At 38.9% G+C, this 20,474-nt stretch overlaps 1 protein-coding gene across 2 annotated transcripts in view; it reads left to right on the forward strand.

Moving 5' to 3' along the window:
• gnsa (glucosamine (N-acetyl)-6-sulfatase a) overlaps positions 1 to 20,474 on the forward strand; it is a 103,309-nt gene that overhangs the window by 55,019 nt on the left and 27,816 nt on the right. For both annotated transcript variants that reach the window (XM_039770042.1, XM_039770043.1), the window contains exons 7-9: positions 370 to 452; positions 6,667 to 6,785; positions 11,177 to 11,280. In XM_039770042.1, coding sequence (XP_039625976.1) covers positions 370 to 452; positions 6,667 to 6,785; positions 11,177 to 11,280 — 306 coding nt within the window. The remainder of the gene's footprint in view (positions 1 to 369; positions 453 to 6,666; positions 6,786 to 11,176; positions 11,281 to 20,474) is intronic.

Consider the following 20,474-nt stretch of genomic DNA (forward strand, 5'->3'; position numbering starts at 1 on the left):
CTATGTTACTAATAGTGGAATGAAACATGTCAATATTTGAAAACACTTAATTTGATGTAATATTAAAATGAAAAATGGAATATTGTTTTTCTTTTTTTATTGTGTGAATTAATTGTCATCATTGTAATTGATAGTCTTGTGGAAAGAGCAGTATTAAAACATTTAAACTTTTTGCCATTCTAAATGAAAGGTTCATTTGTGCAATTTATTTCAGCATGATTTTGGCAGGTAAATTATAATTAGTTAGGAATTCAGAAGTGTGTTTAGTCAGTGAAAGTGATATTACTTCATTTGTTTAATTACTTGAAAGGCTGAGATGGTGATTTTTTCTTTTAATATATATTTTCACTATATTTTCTTTACCTTTAGGATAAACATTGGCTCATTAGACAGGCTAAGTCTCCAATGAGCAACACCTCTGTTCAGTTTCTAGATGATGCATTTAGAAAAAGGTATGTATTTAAATTAGATATTACACTAAAAGTAAATTGAACTTGTGTGGTGGTGTTTTCTTTCTTATTCATTTAATATTTGTCTATTTCACAGCTTTACTGCTTAAATCATGATAGGTCTTGAGCAAAATGTAATTTGTGAATGTGATTCATATCCTTTATTTGGTGCTAAATGATAGCAAGGTTTTCACATTGATGACTTAACAGGAAATGTTGCCGTTAAAATGAGGTGCTATACCAGCAACATGCAGCTTTAAAAATAAACCATAATCTTTAGTTATCACAAGAAAAACTAGAGATTTTTACACACTGAAAAAAAATTTAAAAGACATCATCTTTTCTTAGTCAGAGTTGTATGGTGCACAGATGCCAAATTGGTAGCAATAATTCCAACATTTAATTAATAAGTTTTATTTTATGTATGTAATAATAATGTGTAATAAGGTAAACAATTAAATTTTGTACACTATTATGGTAGACAGAGTGTTCTGGTGTGCTATAAACATACAATCAGCTGAGTTATGAGCATTCAGTCTCCCATAACCACAGCCTATTAGTAGCACTCTTCAAGCTGAGCCCCCTGGTGCCATAGTGATTCTGGTTTTGTTTATGATTTTAATGCATGCTAATTTGATATGAACAAGCATACAATTATGTTCTACTTCTTGTGGAGTATAAATAGTACTGTATAAGCATAATAGATTTGTCAGTTGTAAATAATATATTTAGGTTTAATACCAAGACTGCATTTTGTCCCACAGCATGTTTAAGAAACTCTATGTGGCACATTAGTACTTTGTTTTAGCAATGTTCTAAATTTAGAATTAAGAAATTTAAATTTGAGCAAGATAACTCACCGTTCCATGTGTAAGGGTGAATACAATTAGGTTAGGCATTTCTAAAACCTTCATGTAATACCACAGCACTTCAGTGGCATTTGTCAGCAAAATTAATCAGATTTATTTAAATTTAAGTTGCAAAATAATATCACATAATTAATTTTTACAAGAGCTTATGATCAGTATTGTATTGAGCAAAGATAATTAAGCTAGTTTGACAATTCTGAAACACATCATTTGGCATATTTATGACCAAATTGACAATTTGTGTGTGTGTGTGTTTTTTTTAATCTCGTCTTCATTCTTCTACAATGGTCTATATGGTTTTCTGGCTTGTTTTAGCAAATGCTCCATATAACACAGATGATTCTAAGTGAGCGTCTTTCCTTGAGGTCTTAAGTTTCAGTATTTTAAGTACTAATGGGCTTTCACCTTTTAAGATGCACCATATTACAGAAAGAGATCAAAACACTACATAATTATAACCATACTGCAAGATGTACCTTAGATTTGAAAACGCCTATTAATTAACCTAAATGAATCATCACGAGTGAGGGTATGAGACACACATACTGTACATGAATGAATTGTGCTTATAAAGAGAAAGAAATACAGTAAATGGGGCAAATACTGTACACGAAATAGAGAAAGATGGGTAATGTGAGTAGGCATCAAAGAGAGAGACAGATGAAGCAAGCTCATTACAAGACCGGAGACAAATGGCAAATGAGTAAGCTGTACAGTAGTGAAAGTGTTTGAGATGCCAGTCAACATGCATTCTTTTTACAGCTGTGTTTTGATTTTTTAACATGATGATGGATAAATGTTGTACATGCAAAATACTTAGTTATACTGAATATTTGTTTCAACAATTGCAAACTGTTTTATGTAACAATCCAGCAGCCTGGACTCTGGCAGCTGACATCACCGTGAAGCAGTGGTTCTTGAACTTTTTTTTTTTTCTCCTGACCCAATTTTGCCTTTTTTGTGTCATCGAGAGCTAGAATTGTCTACTGCCGTCATCCTGGAATCTTCCTTGAAGAATCAAGGGGATCTCCCTTGGAGAACTGCTGACGTAGATGATAGCGCAGTAAATGGAGTGTGCTTTAACTGATGGAAACAACCTGTTGTAAGACATTCTACAAACTATGTGTGACCTTTTCCTATTATGTACTATTGTGAATTGTCCCGGCCCAGTATCACAGGATGTAGTGGATTCGGGAGGATGGCTGCGGTTAATTTCCATACCAATCTTCTGCAACTGATTACACAAGTGGTGGACCTGTGCCAGCGGATTTCTCCATGGATACAGGTTATACTGGTCTTAATCTTTAACCACTGTCGTGGCAGCACAAACCGGCGGACAACAATGGTAATGTTGCTGCCGGAATCTAACAAGGCTGTGGTCTTGTACCCGTTTACGATCACCACGCCTTTGTGTGGGACCGCCAATGCGTTAGTCAGAGCACACCAACCCCTCCTCCCCCTCCACCTACATTCCTCCTGGTTCACAAGCGGTTTCCAGGGATGTCGGCACAAGCTCCGGGTTGTAAAGGGGGGGGGCAGGGGGGGTTTGGTCGGAGGCGAGATTTTGGGACATATGCCGGCTGAGCTCGACTAAGGAACGGTTCCGCTTCCCCAGGTTGCAAGGCTGTCCCCTGCAACTCAATATGCTTTATTAGACCTTCCATGTTTTAAAAGTCTTTACCTCAGACCAGCTGGGCAAAACCGCAGGGTAGATCATTTAGGAGCAAGTAGTAAGCCACTTGCTCCGCTATTTGGTAGGGCTTGTTTTCACCTGACCGTAACCAGTGCCTCACTGCAGCCCACAATGACCAGGCTTGCTTGTGGGTCGGCCGATCTGGGTCGAACCTGCACTTTTGTATTTTATTCACCTGCCAGTCTGGGACACCCCTTGGTGGAAATCGGGGCTCTGTCTTCACAGGGAGGTGGGCACTCTCCTCCGAGAGAGAATAATAAGCCCCCTTCGCCTCCCCCATCTGGAGCAGCCCAATTCTGTGACCCCGTGCACTCCTGCCCTGCCCTAGCTGTCTAGCTAAGTGTGCTGAGAGCGGAGCTTGCACCGGGTCTTTCCAAACCACAGGACACCCTCCCTGCCTGAAAACTCGGCCTCTGGCCTCGATACGTTCCTACTTGGGTACATTGCAGGTGCTGTCCCCTTCTCTTCCGGGATCCATCCATCCTGCCTGCTACACCAATGTCAGAATCTTCGCACAGAGCCATAGCAAGGTTTGGGGCAGCCACCCGTATAATTGGTATCCTGGCTGCAAAGTCTTGAATATATTACACGGCACAAAACCAAGTCCAAAACAGAACAGAGGGAATAGGGAAATGGTGGAGGCATTTAAAGGGGAAGACAGGAAGTGAGGTCAAAGGGGTCGGGCTCATAAGGGTCTTCAGTCATAGGCTTGGGGCTGGAGCCGGCAAGGTCGTCTTCCATAGGCTCGGACCCGGAAGTGACGTCAAGATGGCCAGGTGGAATCTCCCGTGACTGGTCTGCAGGAAAGGGGCAAAATAGTCGGTGCACTCTGCCACATCCTGGTCTGATTCAGAATTGCCCTTTACTCAAGCCCTTTAACTGCCTCCCATGCGCACGTGTGTAACAATATATACACTACTAGCTGAAGCCCGCCATAGCATACGGCGGTGTAAGAATAGGAACGGAAAACTGTGAGAAAGGAATTCAGAAATCAAGAAGAAATAAATACTTCTTGAAAGACGCAGGTGTGAATAGGTGTTTTGGTGGTGACGACAGATAATGAGTTGAAAGATCTAACCCTAGAAAAAGCCAAGTACAACTGACCGTGGCTGAAGACTGGTTGTTAGAATTATTGTGAAGAGTAAACAGCATGTGGGTATGAGGAAGGCCGCACTTCTGAAATTTGATTACGTAAATATAATCAATAACAACCTGATAAAGATGTTGTTGTAGAATGTCTCAAGTAATTCCTGCAGCTTAATCCAAAAGACTCGTACTACAATATCAGGTCTGTGCTCTGGTCTTTGGGTATCCGACAGTGCATATAGAATTTCCGGCCAAGCAGGATTACATGTGAAAGTGATAAATAAATGAGGCTGTCCGAATTTACGTACTATGGCCATGGCATCCTGCTAGTTTTGTTGCATGTATCTTGGACTTCCTGGAAATGTGGACAGTAATATGATCATTTTGCCTACATGTACATTGTTACTTTCAGCGTTTGCTTGCAGTGCGTCTGACAGTCCTTTGTATTGTTCCACGAGCAAATCTTGTTGATCTAATTACTGAGATAGTTGAGACGCACGCCCTCTGTTTTAACATACACATCTACGACGTACTGTTGAAATAGTTCGCCGCTGGAGTGCAAAATACTAAATATATTCCTCATTGCTCATCTGTACGCGTAAAATTGGCATTGAGTAAGCCTTCTTCACTTGGCGGTTCTTTTATCAGGAACATGTTGTAAATCTTTGTGCCAGCCAATGTCTCCGCAAGGGAATAAAAGTGGGTATAACATAGGATCGCAATTCATATTGAACTTGGAAATCTGTTTACAGGAGTTGCCTATGGGACAGATGCAAGTGTCCCTTTCGGCAGGCGGTTCGCCATCTTCTCCGACGAAAATCGCTGCAACATTGGTGTGACATGTCGGGGCATTGTATCGTCATTAATCCTGCCTAGGGTTTTCCTCGAAAAGCATTCGTACAGATGCTGTTGGATTGGACTGAGCGATTTCATGCATGTGTTTGTATCATTTAGCAAAGGGTTTGATGGTTCTGAGCATGGAACCTAGTTGGAGAAGTAAATTTTTTGCTGCATGTAGAGTTTGCTTTATTTTGTAAGCGTACTGCAGATGCTTGGCGAGAAATGCCATGTCGGCAGCGAGTGGGCGGGACCGGTTTTGAGGTGCTCTGATGGTATAAATCAGGGTTTTGAAGACAAAGGTTTTCCCTATTCCTGCAGGACCATTTAAGAAGAAGCATGTTTGTTGCGGATGGGAATCGCTGTATGCAGCATGTAAACATGTGTTTGATGAGGTGTTGGGGGCGGGCACATGAGCAGGCACTGCGCATGCCTTGAGAGCGAGGGTGGACGCAGGAGGAGGGTTAGAGTTGGTGGGCGGGGCTCTGTCGTGCGTATCCCATGATGCGGGAGGAGAGTTAGGGTTGGCAGGCGGGGCTCTGTCGTGCGTACCCCATGGTCGGGAGACTTGGTCGATTATATATATATATATATAGATAGATAGATAGATAGAAAAGCAGCCGGAACCGAAAAGAACAATGAAAAGTCAACATGGCTCAGAGGTGCAAATGGACTGTAGCAGAGACGAAAGCGATGGAGGCTGTGTTTGGTGAGGTGTTGCGTGTGGGCACATGAGCAGGCAGTGCGCATGCCTCGAGTGTGAGGGTGGACGCGGGAGGAGAGTTAGAGTTGGCGGGCGGGGCTCTGTCGTGCGTATCCCATGGTCGGGTGACTTAGTCAATTATATATATACATATTTCATATAGGTTAAAAACATTGCCTAAATTGCCTTTGGTGGCTCAATAGCTTTCATAGACTTCAGTTTACAATTCAAGTGATGATAAAAGGCATTTTTGTTGATGGTTGTGGAGGGTGTGTGACTAAATGTAGTTCAAATTTCTTAAAAACTTTTGAAGTAAGTGCTCAATAGAAAGTTAAAATCTCTTTTGAGGTCTCAAGGTAAAGTTGTTGGCTACTTTGTACCATGATGGAGAGTAGTTCTGGAGTTTTGACGATAAAGTACAGTAGTACTGTAGCCATGAGGTTGTTTTTAGTGCAGCATAAATACTGAGTTCATATTTGTTCCCTAAAGAGCAGCAGTTATATAATTCCTTTCACCTTACATTCATTTCTAGAGAAGCGACTTTTTTATTTATTTTTTTTTTTTACTTCTATCGATAACTTGCCTCAAACAACTGAAGCAGTATGGTGCATATAAATTCACAGCCCTACAAAGACAGGAAACAATGCTAGTTCATGGCTACTAAGTGCCTGACAGGACCATGATCTGTATTTCATTGTAATTTTGATTTTCATAACAATTTTTTGCTTGACCTTTCATAATTTTCTGAAAATGGAGAAATGTTCGTGGGTGAAAGTGAATAGAAGACTTTTACAAAACTGAAACCAGGTTGTAAATATTTAATTTAATTTCCCACCAAAACAGAGAAAATTTTGGACACTGTATAGGGTAAATTCATTTTACAGGCTATATTTGTTTAAAAAAAGTAAACCGATGTCAATGCAAATACAAGTAAACGTTTTGGGTTTATTAAAAGTTTTGAGTTTATTACTCTGTGGTAAGCCTAAGATATCCTGAATAAAAGTCTACAAATTAGTATTTTCATTTTAGGTGGCAGACACTGCTATCAGTGGACGATCTTGTGGAGAAATTAATAACAAAACTGTCCATCAGAGGAGAACTGCAAAACACCTATATATTCTTTACATCTGACAATGGATATCATGCAGGTATATACATTATATGCATTAAAATTTATCTTTGGGTCTTAGTTTAAATATTACACCTAAAGTGTTTTCTTTCCAATACATACTACTAAGCTATATAAGCAATTAAAAAAAATGCAGAAAATGGATTTTTCAGAAATGAAGAAGTTTGTTCAAGTTCTGAACAGCAAACAGGGCACTATTTAGGAACATTCCAGGTGCCCATAAAAAGATGTGGAAGTATATCTGTAGTATCCTTTTCTCCTTGGCTCTATATTCAAATTGGAGAGGGTCCACAAACGACAGAATGTCAATTACAAGTGCTGTCCCAGTAACTTTCTAAGTGGATTTCATATCATGTGCAGTTAAGTTATTCAGGAATTTTGGGAGTGTATTTTTGTGCCTGTAATGACAGTGTCCTATTTCTGGAGCTTTGGCAGCTGTAGTAAATTCAGAGTTGCGATCGGCAGTGGTATATTGACCTTGGTGGTCTATACAGGTATCAACATATTCTGGCTGATCCAGAGATTTTTTTTACATTATAATTTGTTGGAGAAACTTTTGTTCCATCGTCTTGATGAAAAAAGGCTGACTTATAGTATCTCATGACCTGCGTTTAGTCTTTGCTCCATACCCTTTGAAGTAAAATCACATGTCTTAAACATAGATAAAATTCATTAAACTTTTGAGCCTGCTGACAATCAGTTCTAACCTGTTCCTGTCCATCTCAGTTGCTTCTTTTACTTTGAATACCAGCTGTTATTTTCATGCCATTATTAAAATGTACATAAGTTTTAGACGTATGTAAAGTGAAAATGTTTCAAAAATAATTAAATGAAGTTTCTGAATATCAACAAAATACTGAAGAGCAAAAAGACTAAATCAAATCAATATTTCAAGTCACCAGTATATGCTTTTAAAACTACACTGATTCCCTTAGGTACTTTGTTGCACAACTTTAAGAAAATTAGCGGGCTGTTTTGTCCAAGTACCTTGGAGAACTTGTCATGATACTTCTGTAGACTTTGGGTGTCTTGCTTTCTTGTCTTTTCAAATAATCCCTGTTTGGCTTGATGATGATGAGCTCATGGCTGTGTGGGGGTATACCATCCGTTGCAGAACTCCTTGTTCTTCTTTTTGCCAAAGTTGGTTCTTTATGACCTGGACTGTGTTTTTAGGGATATTCTCCTACTGGCAGTGGTGCCCCATAGACCGATAAACTAATTTGTTTAATAATTCCTGAACACAGCTCTTAATTATGCAGCATATTCATATTCTGCTTTTCGTAGTATTTTCTGTTGTGTTTTTTTTATATGTGACTCTGAAGATTCATTTGAGTAAAAAAGACTTTATCATATCTGGTTTTGAACCTTCAGCTCCCCCTCTCCCTCCTCCAAAATAACTCTTAGGTTTTGCTGTGCATTGTGTTAGCATTAAAATAACAAAGTACATGAATGGATAAATAGACTGCGTACATTTATTTTCTATAAATAGAAATCTGTCATTTCCATTAGCAAAGTTGGAAAATATAGATTATAATTAGAGCTGCAGGCAAACTTGTAATTGTTATGCATTTAAATTATGATAAAAACATCATAACGTAACAGTTGGCAAGACCCTCAAAACATTACAGCATTGAAAATATATTTGTGTTTTGCTGTTTTGTTTTCATGTTTGGACAGTTTGACCTTACAGAATAAGATAATTCTGTATCTGTTTTGAAATTTAGAGTATTTCTGCCTTCAGAGCTGCTTGTGTTAGATTTTCCATAGCACTGCAGACAATCCTTAAGTTCCTGACCACTTCCTCTCGATGAAAGGCAATGCCCAGATTACTTGTTTTACCTCATCTACCTATTTCCTTCAAAGGACCTCACCATGGGCATTCTCTTTGAAGTGTGAACTGGTGTTCAGAAGTATTCTTGGTACTTGATCAAGTCAGCTTTCTTTGAGAAGTCAAAGCAGACCTTTTGTCTGTCTTCTATTTACTTGAAAATTATACTCTTGGGACCACCTTTCACCCTCTGACATAATGTAATTTTCAGTTTTAGAGGTGAAATCAGTGCAGTATGATGAGTGATGATATTGTTTGGGGCACTTTTAAGTGACTGTAACACACAAGGTGTATAATTGTTTGGACAGGCATGCTGCCATTCAGATTTTGTTTTTCTAAGCCATGGATAATTTTAATGCCACTGGTCAGTAAGAATTCAATTTTACCAAGTCTTTTTTTGAAATGGGTTGGATTTTCAAAAATTCCATAATTTCTATGTAGTATTTTCTTGAAGAAAACACATTAAATGTTGGCAGATAATAGTTGGGGTCAGAGTGCAAGGTCAGCCATTGTACAGTGCTCCTGGAGCAATTGCAGGTTAAGGGCCTTGCTCACAGGCCCAGCAGAGTAGGATTTCTTTTGGCAGTAATGAGGATTTGAACTGGCGACCTTCTAGATACCAGCACAGATCCTTAGCCTCAGAGCCAGCACTCTGCCCCAATGATGGGTGACCTGTAAGGAGAAGAATTGAATGATCAAATACTTTTTTCATCTTCCAAGAGTTTCTTTCCCCCCTAGGTGAAACTGTATGTAAAGAAACCCAAAATCAGTGTACATTATCCTTCCATTGCCTTTAACCATGCTAGTTTTTCACATTTAGGCACAGATTATATCCAAAAGAAATTTGTGTTTACTTGAGATCTCCCATATCAGCAGCTAAGTTACTCAGTGGGCATTTTCATTTAGGATAGATGAAGCGTTCAGTCATGACATGCAGATTATCAAGCACATGTCTGACCACATGTTTGTTCCGGCTGAAGTACTTGATGTTTTTAAAGATCAGGCATTTCCTTTTACAAACATTTTCTGCCAGGAATTGTTGTTTCTTAAATAGATTCAATGCTTTTCTGAAACTCAGTTTTCTCAACCATACTGATTGGCAACATTTCTTTGGCCTAAATATATCTGATTGAATCTGTCTATTTCATCTTTGTGTTACTTTGTTTGTATTTAACTTCATTAGATAATCTTGGTGTATTGATGTTTGTGTGAAGCTCTGGTTCTGAGGTATCTGAATACATAAATTTTTGTACTTTTCTGAATACTCATTGAATTATGTCTTTTAGAAATATTTTTCAGGCATAAAAAGCAAATTAATTTGACAGTGCTGACAAGTTTTGAACTTGGCATCTGTCTCAAACCCAAAATGAGCCCATATAAGTGTGGTCGTGATTTATTTTTTAAACTGTTTTTCTGAAGGCTACAAACTATTGGCAAGCAAGCAAATCAAGATAAAGCTGATCAAGCAAGCTGCCTTGGCTTGCCAGCAGTGTTGCAGCTTTGTACTGTTTAATATTAAGTTTCCATGATAGAAAAATGTATTAGTCTCTCTTTCTTCATGTTTTTCTTATACTTAAAGTCATTAAATGTAAATGAAAGCATTTATTAGTATACCCATTTTTAATTTTTAAAATTATATAATGGCCTTCAAGCACCCATCCTGCTGCCTAATGGAATTTGGATGTTATAGAGGTACACTCCAGGTAAAAGAGAGGGTGGAGCCAAGTTGCAGATATCCCCAGAGTTGCATGTATTTTTCAGGAGCACATGGAAAATTGGTGCTTTTATTTCAAGGCTATCATGGATACAAGACTTAATTATTAAAAAGAGGCACTTAATTTTTAATGCTGACTTTGTATTTAGAAACAAATAGCTGTGAAGGCAACAATTCAACCTGACAAGAACAAGAGTACAATGGAAACAACAGTGAATTTCTTGACTGTGCTTAAAGTCTTGGTTCTTAAGCTGTACCAGGGTAGTTTAGTGCAGAGGAAGTGTCTAAAGGTTTGATGGCCCAATAAGTTCCTAAAAGGCAACAAACACTTTTATGTCCAGCCATTGTGATAAACAGTTTGTGAACAGCCAAGAGATCAGTGGTCAATGTGAAGTCACCTTAATCAAACATTTATTTACACAAAGTAGTCAAATAATGATGCATTTTCTCTTTCTCTGTAACCAGAATTTTTTTCAGTGGTTCTTGGTTAGGTCAAAGATTTTATGCCTGACCCCCTAACCTTTTTCTTTTCTAGCTTGTCTTTGGATATTGGCATATCAAAAGGACCTTATTATACAGCTTATGTAATGTAGTGTATGATAAAATACTTCTGTACTGTATGTGTTGATAATTGCCAGCAAAATCAAACTTTAATTATGTAAATATAATACTAATTATTGATTATATATTTGCTGCACACTACACAGCACACCTTTTAAAAGGGAAAATCTGCTCTTTCATATTGGAGAGAAACCTGTTTTATTTCATTCATGGCAATAGAAGCTCCTCAGCTACAAATACATATAAGGTGATGTGCAAGTAATGAATTTGGTTAGTCTACTAAAATATATTTTGTACTGCATTCTAGGACAGTTTTCTTTGCCTATTGACAAGCGGCAACTATATGAGTTTGACATTAGAGTTCCTTTACTTGTTAGAGGCCCAGGGATTAAATCAAATCAAACAAACAAGGTAGGTATATTTGTAGTGTTAAATTGTATTTTAATTTCTACTTTTATTGTATTTATAGACATTTAATTACTTTTACAAGTAGATACAATGTTTTAAGTAGGCTGATTGAACAAATATATTGTTTCCTCAACTATCAAAACTAAATCAAAGGATAAAGTTTGAATATACAGTATGTTATATAGATTTTTGACCACATTCTCTGTTTTTTTTTCCTACTTGGTTATACCATTTTTAAAAAGGCCTGAAGACCCCTTAAGAGCTACCAGTATTTATGGCAAGGGGGGCAAAGTCAGTCCTGGAGGGCTGCAGTGGCTACAGGTTTTTGACCACACTTCTTAAATATACAGTTACAGATGTTTGTGATTAGTGGAGATTTCTTATGTCCCTGTAAGCTAATAAATGAACCCTCAGTGTCCGGCTGCTGCTCTTTATTAGTTGAATTTTTGGTAAGGGCAAAAACTAAAAGTTACCTATGCTAACAGTAAAAAGGGTGTCATAATATATAATCAAACAGTGAAAATTATATATATATATATATAGAGACAAGTACTTAACGGATTTAAATTGTTTTTTGTTTTTCTATAATTTGCGTGGCATTCTGGTTGATTTTGCAACTTCTCTCATCGTGCTAAGTATCATACTTTGCTGGCAGGAGCGATTTATTCATGTGAATCCGAGACAGAGGCTGCGGGCCAAGCGGAGAGGAAAGCATGATGTCAGGAGTTCCGAGCAGGGTGGGGCCCTCCTTACTCACACGCCAGCCTCCGTTCCAATCTTTGGCCATGTTTTGGAGCAGGCATTGCCTCCATTTAGCTAATGATTCCTGTTTGTTTATTGATTTTTAAAGTTTGTCCTGTTTCACTACTATGTGGACGAAGCCACAGGGGACAGCTAGTTTAATAATAAAAATCAACTTTGTCAGTCTGTCCTTTTGTTCTTAATCAATAAACCTTTACTTTAAGCAATTGGTTCAGGTCAGTCTACATTATCATAAGACAGCTGTATACATAAATAATAAAACTGCAACTTGCATTTATAATGCTATTTGTGGTATAGTCCTATGGAAGCGTATTAGGGCCACAGTGAAGAAAAAAAAAACTATATGTCAAGAATAAAGTCGACATGTTGACTTTATTCTCAACATTTCCACTTTAATCTTGATGCTTATGTCAAGATTAAAGTTGACATTTCCACTTTATTCTCATAGTTTATTTTCTCATTATCGTAATCTAAACTTCACCCTAAAACCAATGTTTAATTTACTAGATTTTCTCAAACCCCGTCATTAGTTAATGTAGCACATTAAATGCTTTGTGTTGTGTTTCCCGACCCAGTTGTTAATCGCTACACGCTTCTTAAACTGAATTCCTCTGCACAGAATACATTCACTTCATGATATTCCTGCTCTCTGAAAATTTAGGATGCTATGATAAATACTTAATATAATTTTCATGACGAAATGCATTAAAGCAGGTATTAAACATGCACGGTAGTGTGGCAGTAGTGCTGCTCCCTCGCAGTAAGGGGTCCCCAGGTGTACGTTCAGTGTAAACTTTATGGCAGGTGTGACGAGGCTTCAAAAAACTGGATGTATGAATGGGTATTGCACGGGTTTAACTTAAATATTATGTAAATTTTGGTTTTGTGATCTGGTGGTCGGAGACACGAACACGAAAATCAATGGATGTTCTTCTGAGCGGGCTTTCTTTATTGCATGCATGCTGTGTCTATCTGATGTACCAAACCCCCAGTTCCTATCCTTTTTCTTTCTCCACATAACCAATCATCACACGATAAATGTCTTTGTGAAATTACAACTAGTTATAAACTTAGACCACAGAGTGTTCAGAACTTTAAACAAATCTTCGTTATACATGTTTAAATATGCCATCCATTCAGGATTGTGCCCATCCCAGCAAGCATTGTGTGCGAGGCAGGAGTAAATCCTGAACGGGGCACCAGCACATCGCAGGGTGAATATGAGCAATACATACATTTGCAGGGTTAATATAGCATAACAAAACCCCACATCCTACAAGACTTTGAAAGGAAACTGAAGCACGCTGAGTAAACCCACCAAAAAAACATGCAAATTAATGGCAGGGAACATCCAGGACCCTTTTGCTGTGAGGCAGCAATGCAACCTCCACGCCACCGTGCCCCCACATGATTAATACATGCTTTAATGCATTTCATTATGGAAATTATATCAAGTACTTATCTTAGCATTCTAAATGTTCAGGGAGCAGGAATATCATGAAATTAATGTATTCTGTGTGCTAACTGCACCTCCTCTTATTGCAGGAGGAAGTCAGTTTAAGAAGCACGTAACGATTAACATGGCTCGGGGAACACATAACACATAGCATTTAATGTGCTACATAACTTAGGACGGGATTTGAGAAAATCTAGTAAATTAAATATTCATTTTAAGATAAAGCTTAGTTTACAATGTTCTACATTAATGACAAATTACGAGAATAAAGTCAATATGTCGACTTTAATCTTGACATAAACAGCAAAAATAAAGTGGAAACGTCAAGAATAAAGTCAGTATTTCATCACACTATTACACAGTACTCGGGTACATTACACAGTATTGAAAAAAATAAAACAAATATATCTTGGCTTGCAGTACTATCCATTAGTATAGAAACAGTATTCACACATTTAAACATAATGGTCCACATCCGACTTTTTAAATCCAAAGTATTTCCAGACAACAGACGTGACTTCTTTTTCCAGCAAAAATTGTTCTGTGTCATCATGTTCAACTTTATCGTCTGCTACAGCTTCAGTTTCTGAATGTTCTCTGTCCATTTTCACAGCGCAATATCTCAACTACTACATGTGCTCCGTTGCATGCCTGTTTAGCAGTGTAGCAATGAAAAAGGTCCCCCTTAAACAATGTCCCGCTGCGCCATTTTTCGAACATTGTTTAGGCAATTTAAACTGGTGTTGCGGTATAAGAAAAATCCATATCTTTACAAAAATAAAAAAACAGTCTGAACCGGGTATACCGCCAGGCACTATTAGGGGGGGTCGCATAAGTGTTTACCATGATGTTGGTAACATAAAAGCTTGCATAATACAGTTAAAAATAATTTAGCTATAGATTGATGATGAGAAAAGTTATTAAAGCAAAAAAAAAAAAAGCCTGGAAAAAAGAAATGAAATCGCTAAACCAGTCATTATTTAGTCCAGATGTCCAGTAGAGATCATAAAACTGGGTCAGCTGCATGAAGAATTTTATAGGCCAAGTCAAGTATATTGTGAGAAGTGTCCCGAATTTAGGAGCAATATTTCTATCCTTTCATCTTTAAGGTTCCAGCCTCCACTGCCAAAACCATATCAAGAGCCATTCAGTTTTGAGGAGTCACAGTTATTATAGCAAGACTCTCAGCTGAGAGTTCTTTAAGGGCCTCAGGGATAAGATTAGCCACCAGTTTATTTATGCATGTTCTAGCTGCAGGCCCAAAAATGCTGGGCAGAAAAATTGTCCCATACTAGTGGCGATCACTGGTAGGAGTTTTCTGATGAACTGAGATTGAGGCAGTTTTAACCCAAGCATGAGGTGGACTGGGCCATTTATGAACAGTCACATCAGGTAGCACATATAAGGCATCCACATACAGTTGTGCTTGAAAGTTTGTGAACCCTTTAGAATTTTCTAGATTTCTGCATAAATATGACCCAAAACATCATCAGATTTTCACTCTAAAAGCAGATAAGGAGAAACCAGTTAAACAAATGAGACAAAAATATTATACTTGTTCATTTATTTATTGAGGAAAATGATTGAATATTGCATATTCGATGTGAACCTATAGGATTAGCAGTTAGTTTGAAGGTGAAATTAGAGTCGGGTTTTTCAATCAATAATCAATAATCAGGTGTGAGTGGGCACCCTGTGTTTTTTAAAGAACAGGGATCTATCAAAGTCTGCTATTTACAACACATGTTTGTGAAAGTGTATCATGGCATGAACAAAGGACATTTCTGAGGACTTCAGAAAAAGAGTTGTTGTTGCTCATCAGACAGGAAAAGGTTACAAAACCATCTCTAAAGAGTTTGGACTTCACCAATCCACAGTCGGACAGATTGTATACTCATTGTTACCCTCCCCAGGAGTGGTCGACCAACAAAGATCACTCCAAGAGCAAGGCGTGTAATAGTTGGTGAGGTCACAAAGGACCCTAGGGTAACTTCTAAGCAACTGAAGGCCTCTCTCACATTGGCTAATGTTCATGTTCAGGAGTCCACCATCAGGAGAACACTGAACAACAATTCTCTGCATGGCAGTGTTGCAAGGGGAAAGCCACTGCTCTCCAAAAAAAACATTGCTGCTCGTGTAGAGTTTGCTAAAGATCACGTGGACAAACCAGAAGGCTATTGGAAGAATGTTTTGTGGACAGATGAGAGCAAAATAGAACTTTTTGGTTTAAATGAAAAGCGTTATGTTTGGAGAAAGGAAAACACTGCATTCCAGCGTAAGAACCTTATCCCATCTGTGAAACATGGTGGTGGTAGTATCATGGTTTGGGCCTGTTTTGCTGCATCTGAGCCAGAAGAAGAATAAAGTTAATGTTTTGGAATGGCCAAGTCAAAGTCCTAACCTTAATCTAATCGAAATGTTGTGGAAGGACCTGAAGCGAGCAGTTAATGTGAGGAAACCCACCAACATCCCAGAGTTGAAGCTGTTCTGTGTGGAGGAATGGGCTAAAATTCCTCCAAGCCGGTGTGCAGGAATGATCAAAAGTTACCGGAAACGTTTAGTTGCAGTTATTGCTGCTTCACATCAGATACTTAAAGCAAAGGTTAACATACTTTTGCCACTCACAAATATGTAATATTTGATCATTTTCTTTAATAAATAAATAACCAAGTATAATATTTTTGTCTCATTTGTTTAACTGGTTTCTCTTTATCTAATTTTAGTATTTGAGTGAAAATCTGATGATGTTTTAGGTCATATTTATGCAGAAATCTAAAAGTTCACAAACTTTTAAGCACAACTGCATAAGACTGACAGCCATAGACAAAGTAGGCTTTTTTAAGTGCCTCAGGTTGGTTGGTGAGCATAGCTAGAATTTGAACCCCAGAAAAGTCAAGCAAGTGTCCAAAACCCCAACACAACATTGGCTACAGTAGATAGATGGTAATTTCTGGAGGGTGGGACTGAACCTCATGTCTGCCTAGGGGGGTTGCCAACCAGGATCCCGAGCGGTTTCATCATGTGGTGCATGTGATAACATGTTATACAAGTGCATGTTCCCCCAACCTGACTGACCTGTCAGTCTGTTACCCTTAACCCCCCAACCCCCCAATGTCAAAGTAGCAACAGACTTTTACCATGTCAGAGGCTTTAACTCTGTTAAAGGAGACTTTAACCCTTTTTCCTTTGTTCAGAGGGGACTCTTTAACTCCTCATTTTCATCCAGACTTTATCTGGAACTAGGGCAGGCATTCTTGTCCCCCTCTTATCATTGAGCTGGCTCATTGCCTTCACTTCATCCAGTGACTCACAATAGGCAGGAGTCTGTGGAAGCCTGTTTTCCTCTGAATTCGTGGGGTTTATGTTGACACAAGACAGTTTTCCCTTAATATCTTTCTTTTATACCCCAGAGGACACCATCCTCTTATTTAATGTGCCCTCCATCCTGCAACATACCTTACACATTTTCTCTTTTTCTAACTTGCACTTTTTCTCCATTCCTCTCTTATCAACATACTCTTTACTATCTTATCTGCATTACTTTTATCTTTTCTTTTGCGGCCTCAGGAATTCCAGGTGATACACATTCCCACAAACAGTAGCCAAGAAAATAGAGGTGTATTCTTCTGATCATATTTTTCTCCATCATTAGAACACTCTAGACGAGAACAGGCCATTCAGCCCAACAAAGCTCGCCAGTCCTATCCACTTATTTTCTCCAAGAAAACATCAATTTGAGTTTTGAAAGTCCCTAACGTCTTACTGTCTACCACACTACTTGGTAGCTTATTCCAATTGTCTGTCGTTCTTTGTGTAAAGAAAAACTTCCTAATGTCTGTGCAACATTTACCCTTAACAAGTTTCCAACTGTGTCCCCGTGTTCTTGATGAACTCATTTTAAAATACAAGTCTCGATCCACTGTACTAATTCCCTTCATAATTTTAAACACTTCAATCATGTCACTTCTTAATTATCTTTTGCTTAAACTGTAAAGGCTCCGCTCTTTTAATCTTTCCTCATAATTCAACCCCTGTAGCCCTGGAATCAGCCTAGTCGCTCTTCTCTGACCTTTTCTAAGCTGCTGTGTCCTTTTTGTAGCCTGGAGACCAAAACTGCATACAGTACTCAAGATGAGGCCTCACCAGTGCATTATAAAGGTTGAGCATAACCTCCTTGGACTTGTACTCCACACATCGTGCTATATAACCTAACATTCTGTTAGCCTTCTTAATGGCTTCTGAACACTGTTGGGAAGTTGATAGCTTAGAGTCTACTATGACTCCTAAATCCTTCTCATAAGGTGTACTCTCGATTTTCCGACTGCCCATTGTGTATTCAAACCTAACATTTTTACTTCCCATGTGTAATATTTTACATTTACTGACATTAATTTTAATCTGCCACAAATCTGCCCAAGCCTGTATGCTATCCAAGTCCTTCTGTAATGATATAACGGATTCCAAATTATCTGCTAATCTACCTATCTTGGTATCATCTGCAAACTTAACCAGCTTGTTACTTATATTCCTATCTAAATCATTTATATATAAACTGCTCAAAAAAATTAAAGGAACACTTTGAAAACACATCAGATCTCAATGGGAAAAAGAAATCCTCCTGGATATCTATACTGATATAGACTGGGTAATGTGTTAGGAACGAAAGGATGCCACATTGTTTGATGGAAATGAAAATGATCAACCTACAGAGCCCTGAATTCAGACGCCCCAAAAATCAGAGTGAAAAAATTATGTGGCAGGCTGTTCCATTTTGCCAAAATTTAATTGCAGCAACTCAAAATTGTACGCAGCACTTTGTATGGCCCATGTGTTCTTGTATACATGCCTGACAACATCGGTGCATGCTTCTAATGAGATGACAGATGGTGTTGTGGGGGATCTCCTCCCAGATCTGGACCAGGGCATCACTGAGCTCCTGGACAGTCTGAGGTGCAACCTGGTGGCATTGGATGGACCAAAACATAATGTCCCAGAGGTGTTCTATTGGATTTAGGTCAGGAAAGTGTGGTGGCCAGTCAATGGTATCAATTCCTTCATCCTCCAGGAACTGCCTGCACACTCTCACCACATGAGGCCAGGAATTGTCATGCACCAGGAGCCACTGTACCAGCATAGGGTCTGACAATGGGTCCAAGGATTTCATCCTGATACCTAATGGCAGCCAAGGTGCCTTTGTCAAGCCTGTAGCGGTCTGTGTGACCCTCCATGGATATGCCTCCCCAGACAATCATTAACCCACCACCAAACTGCTCATGCTGAATGATGTTACAGACAGCATAATGTTCTCCATGGCTTCTCCAGACCCTTTCACTTCTGTCACGTGCTCAGGGTGAACCTGCTCTCATCTGTAAAGCACAGGGCACCAGTGGTGCATCTGCCAATTCTGGTATTCTATGGCTTAATGCCAATCGAGCTGCATGCTGCTGGGCAGTGAGCTCAGGGCCCATTAGAGGACATGGGGCCCTTGGGTCACCCTCATGAAGTCTTTCTGGTTGTTTGGTCAGAGACATTCACACCAGTGGCCTGCTGGAGGTCATTTTGTAGGGCTCTGGCAGTGCTCATCCTGTTCCTCCTTGCCCAAAGGAGCAGATACTGGTCCTGCTGATGGGTTATGGACCTTCTATGCCCCTCTCCAGCTCTCCTAGAGTAACTGCTTGTCTCCTAGAATCTCCTCCATGCGCTTGAGACTGTGCAGGGAGACACAGCAAACCTTCTGGCAATGACACGTATTGATGTGCCATCCTGGAAAAGTTGGACTACCTGTGCAACCTCTGTAGGGTCCAGGTATCGCCTCATGCTACCAGTAGTGACACTAACTGTAGCCAAATGCAAAACTAGTGAAGAAACAGTCAGAAAAGATGAGGAGGGAAAAATGTCAGTGGCCTCCACCTGTTAAACCATTCCTGTTTTGGGGTCATCTCATTGTTGCCCATCTAGTGCATCTGTTGTTAATTTCATTAACACCACAGCAGCTGAAACTGATTAACAACCCCCTCTGCTACTTAACTGACCAGATTAATATCCCATAAGTTTCATTGACTTTATGCTATACTCTGATTAAAAGTGTTCCTTTAATTCTTTTGAGCAGTATATATATATATATATATATATATATATATATATATATATATATATATATATATATATATATATATATATATATATATATATATATATTAAAAATAGCAGCGACCCTAGCACTGACCCCTGTGGAACACCACTGTTAACATCAGCCAGTTCTGTTGAGGTTCCTCGCACCACAACCCTCTGCTTCCTGTGTCTGAGCCAATTCTGCACCCATCTAAAAACATCACCCTGAACTCCCACTTCTTTTAACTTGATGTCCAACCTCTCATGTGGCACCTTTATCAAATGCTTTCTGAAAGTCCAGATAAATAATATCATAAGCTCCACTTTGATCGTATCCTTTTGTTGCCTCCTCATAGAATTCCAGCATGTTAGTAAAACACGACCTTCCTCTTCTGAACCCATGCTGACTGTTCAGAATAACTCCTGTCCTTGCCATGTGTTGCTCAATCTTATCCTTAATAATTCCTTCCATTAATTTGCCTGTGATGCATGTTAAGCTTACTGGCCTATAGTTGCTTGGATCTGGCCTATAGTTGGTTGGATCTGCCCTGTTACCCTTTTTATATAATGGAATGATATTTGCCAATTTCCAGTCCTTCGGAATCTCTCCAGTGCACAATGACTTCCTAAAAATATGTGTCAAGGGTTTATATATGTACTTACTAGCCTCCTTAAGAACACGAGGATAAATATTATCTGGTCCTGGTGATTTGTTTGATTTCATCTTATTTAATCTGAGCAGCACTTCTCCCTCTACAATTTCCAAATCCCTCAGTACCTCCTTAGTAGTCGCGTTCACCTCTGGGTGGTTGTCCACTTGCTCACTTCTAAACACCTCAGAAAAATGTAAGTTTAGGGCATCTACTAT

Source organism: Polypterus senegalus, chromosome 11 (genome assembly GCF_016835505.1).
Source record: "Polypterus senegalus isolate Bchr_013 chromosome 11, ASM1683550v1, whole genome shotgun sequence".
Classification (NCBI taxonomy): Eukaryota; Metazoa; Chordata; class Cladistia; order Polypteriformes; family Polypteridae; genus Polypterus; species Polypterus senegalus.